Here is a 2,909-nt window from a genome sequence, read left to right as displayed (position 1 = left end):
AGTTCTTACTGAATCTTGCAATTAAATTATCACTACCTCTCAGACTAGCTACAGCTCTGAATCTTTCAGCGCTTGTATAGTCCTGGTGAGTTTCTATATTAAATTTTTTTCCAGGCGCAAAGACCCGGGGAAGAGTTGTATTGTAGGGGAGAGTTGCCGAAATTGGAAAAGCTCCTTAATTGGAACACTTAGCTTTATTTAGAAACTGGAACTTATTCTACTTTCATGAATATTTTTTCTTGTAAAGAAAATAATTTTCTTTATTTTTTGAAACTTCTAGTATTTAAACTTAAAAACTGCACGTATGTGAATAAAATTACTTTTTTTTAAAGAAAAAAATTTTTGCGATCTAATTTTATCGTTGCATTTAAACGATTACAGAAGCTTAACGATTTTGAGTTTGATGATAATTTTTTTTAAATTTTAAATTTTAAGGGTTTCAAGTCTATGTGATATTAAGAGCTTATATCGTAAGTTGTTACTTGTATGTAAATATTTTGCTACAACACCATGGTCCTATGTTGCCCAGAATGGAACTTCAAAAGTTGCCGTAATTGAAACGAAGTCATCTCATAACACGCTACTTGACGTCCGAATTATCAGAAAATTTCATTAGTCCGACTGTATAATATTTTTTAAAGCGAATTTCTTTTATAGACATAGTATTATTGTTAGACATTTGTTGCTTTTTTGGAATTGGTATTTAGTCTTGCTTTAAAGTATGAAATGATTTTTCACAAAAATTTTTTCATAGTCTAAAGTCTAGTCATAGTCTAAGGATATAAAGTTGATTGTAAACATCGTATACTTTAATTAACAAATCATTTTATCTTTTAGTAAAAAATTAAATGTAAAAGTTTTACAAAAGTTATACATTTCTATTTAACGGATAAACTTGTAAGACAACATAAAGTATATACCCAGCATAAGTTTTTTACTGTATATAGAAGTTAATATATAAAGTTGCAAACTTTATATAGTTTATATAGATTTTGATTTATATAGTTAATGATTAACTAAACAAAAATGATGAAAAATAATGATTATATAATGAGTATATAATTAGCTTGATCATATATGAATAACAAATAAATATATGAAAAAATAAGCCTGTAATAAGATTATAAAACTCTCCTTATGTATCTTCATAGTAATTTGCTTTTATTTTAGATGCAAACACCACGAAAATATGGAAAATGGAAAGTAGAAAACTTGAAACACAAATGGCAGGAAAAAAGTGGTATTATGCATTTATGCAAAGGCACCCACAACTGTCGCTTCGTGGGCCTGAATCAACATTAATTGCACGTGCACAAGGTTTTAATAAAGAGCGAGTGCAATCTTTCTTTAATTTACTTTCAAAGTTATACATGGAAGAAAAGTTAACTCCAGACAGACTTTATAATATGGATGAAACTAGTTTATCAACAGTACAAGATGGTCAGATAAAAATTATTAGTGCAAGGGGCAAAAAACGAGTTGGAATTATGACTAGTAGTGAACGAGGAAATTCAGTAACAGCTGTAGTTTGTGTATCTGCAGCAGGATTTTATGTTCCACCAATGTTAATATATAAACGCAAAAGAATGAAGCCAGAAATAACAAATGGTGCACCTCCAGGAACTGTATTTAGTACTCAAGAGAAAGGATGGATGTCAAATGAAAGTTTTTTAGATTGGCTCAATCATTTCATTAAAGTTGTTAAACCTTTAAAACAATCAAAAGTTTTGTTGATACTTGATGGTCATGTTACACATTCATAAAATTTGGCAGCGATATATCTAGCACGAAATGCTGGAGTGCATATGGTATCACTACCTCCCCATACTACACACAGACTGCAACCATTAGACGTTGCATTCTTTGGACCACTTGGTACATACTATGATGAAGCTATGCGAAAATGGATGCTAAAATGTCATGTTTCAGTTTCAACTTTGTCTCTTTTGCCAGTGGTTTCACTTGAAGTAAAAAACAAAAAAAGAAGATCACGAACAACTCAGGCGGCTGATCTTACAAGCTCCCCGTATAGACGTGTTCTAGAAATTACACCTAGAAATCAAAAGCACACACTAAATCAAATAGCTTCCAAACAAATTAAAAAATCTACAAAAAAAAAGCTCACACTAAATCCAATAACTGCCAAACTATTGCAAAAACCACAGGAAAGCAAAGTAGCACTTGACTCAATCACCATGGACCAAATGAAATTGAGCACATCAAATAAAATCACCATCGCCACCACAGCACACCACATATCACCACTACCATCCCAAGTGCAGAAGCTGCAAGAAAAAAAGACTTATGAATTGCGAAAAAAGGATTAAATATTTGTTGTAATTTTTATTTGTTATTATATCTTTTAAATATCTTTTATTAAAAAGCTAATCAATTAATTTTTGCTTTGAGCCATAAGTTTTATAGCTGTAATTTATTCAAATATTAGAACTGTTCTAATTAAAGAATATATGTGTTCCATTCAAGGAGACCAGTTGCCTTTATTGGAACAAAATGGTGCCTTGAAAAATCAAAGTTTATATCCAATAAGGGTGCGGTCAATAGAGTCGAATCATTAATAAAAGCATAGTAGGGTTGTATATCTATATTATTTAATTCATAAATGTTTTCATAGTTAAGCCATCTTTGGTTAATAAATATTTTTTCCTAAAGTGTTCCAATTAAGGCAACTCTCCCCTACGTACCTGTTTTTTTGCTACAAAATTTAGCAGCTAATTTTTTACTTCTCTCCGAAACAGCTAAAGCTTTAAAACTTTCAGCAGTTGTATAGTCCCAATAACGTTGGGATGTTGAAAATCAAAGCATTTTCCAGGGCCAATGGTACAAGGGACAACAAACGCCCTTAGCACCCTCCCACCCTTACTTTTTTTCTTTATTAAGGAAAACATTTA

At 31.0% G+C, this 2,909-nt stretch overlaps 1 protein-coding gene across 1 annotated transcript; it reads left to right on the top strand.

Moving 5' to 3' along the window:
* The first annotated feature begins 574 nt into the window (after window positions 1–574).
* Window positions 575–2,381, top strand: LOC136077657 (uncharacterized). The gene is made up of 2 exons (XM_065791902.1): window positions 575–719; window positions 1,171–2,381. The coding sequence occupies exon 2, from the start codon at window positions 1,197–1,199 to the stop codon at window positions 1,761–1,763; it is 567 nt and encodes a 188-aa protein (XP_065647974.1). The 5' UTR covers window positions 575–719; window positions 1,171–1,196; the 3' UTR covers window positions 1,764–2,381.
* The last annotated feature ends 528 nt before the right edge of the window (window positions 2,382–2,909 follow it).

The sequence above is a fragment of the Hydra vulgaris genome, chromosome 03 (assembly GCF_038396675.1).
Source record: "Hydra vulgaris chromosome 03, alternate assembly HydraT2T_AEP".
In the NCBI taxonomy this organism is placed as follows: domain Eukaryota; kingdom Metazoa; phylum Cnidaria; class Hydrozoa; order Anthoathecata; family Hydridae; genus Hydra; species Hydra vulgaris.
Note: the sequence above shows the minus strand (reverse complement) of the source record. Positions and strands in the feature narration are given on the sequence as shown.

Bases quoted from the DNA above. Each gene is read 5' to 3' on its own strand.
- LOC136077657 (XM_065791902.1), top strand. From the start codon at position 1,197: ATGGAAAGTAGAAAACTTGAAACACAAATGGCAGGAAAAAAGTGGTAT.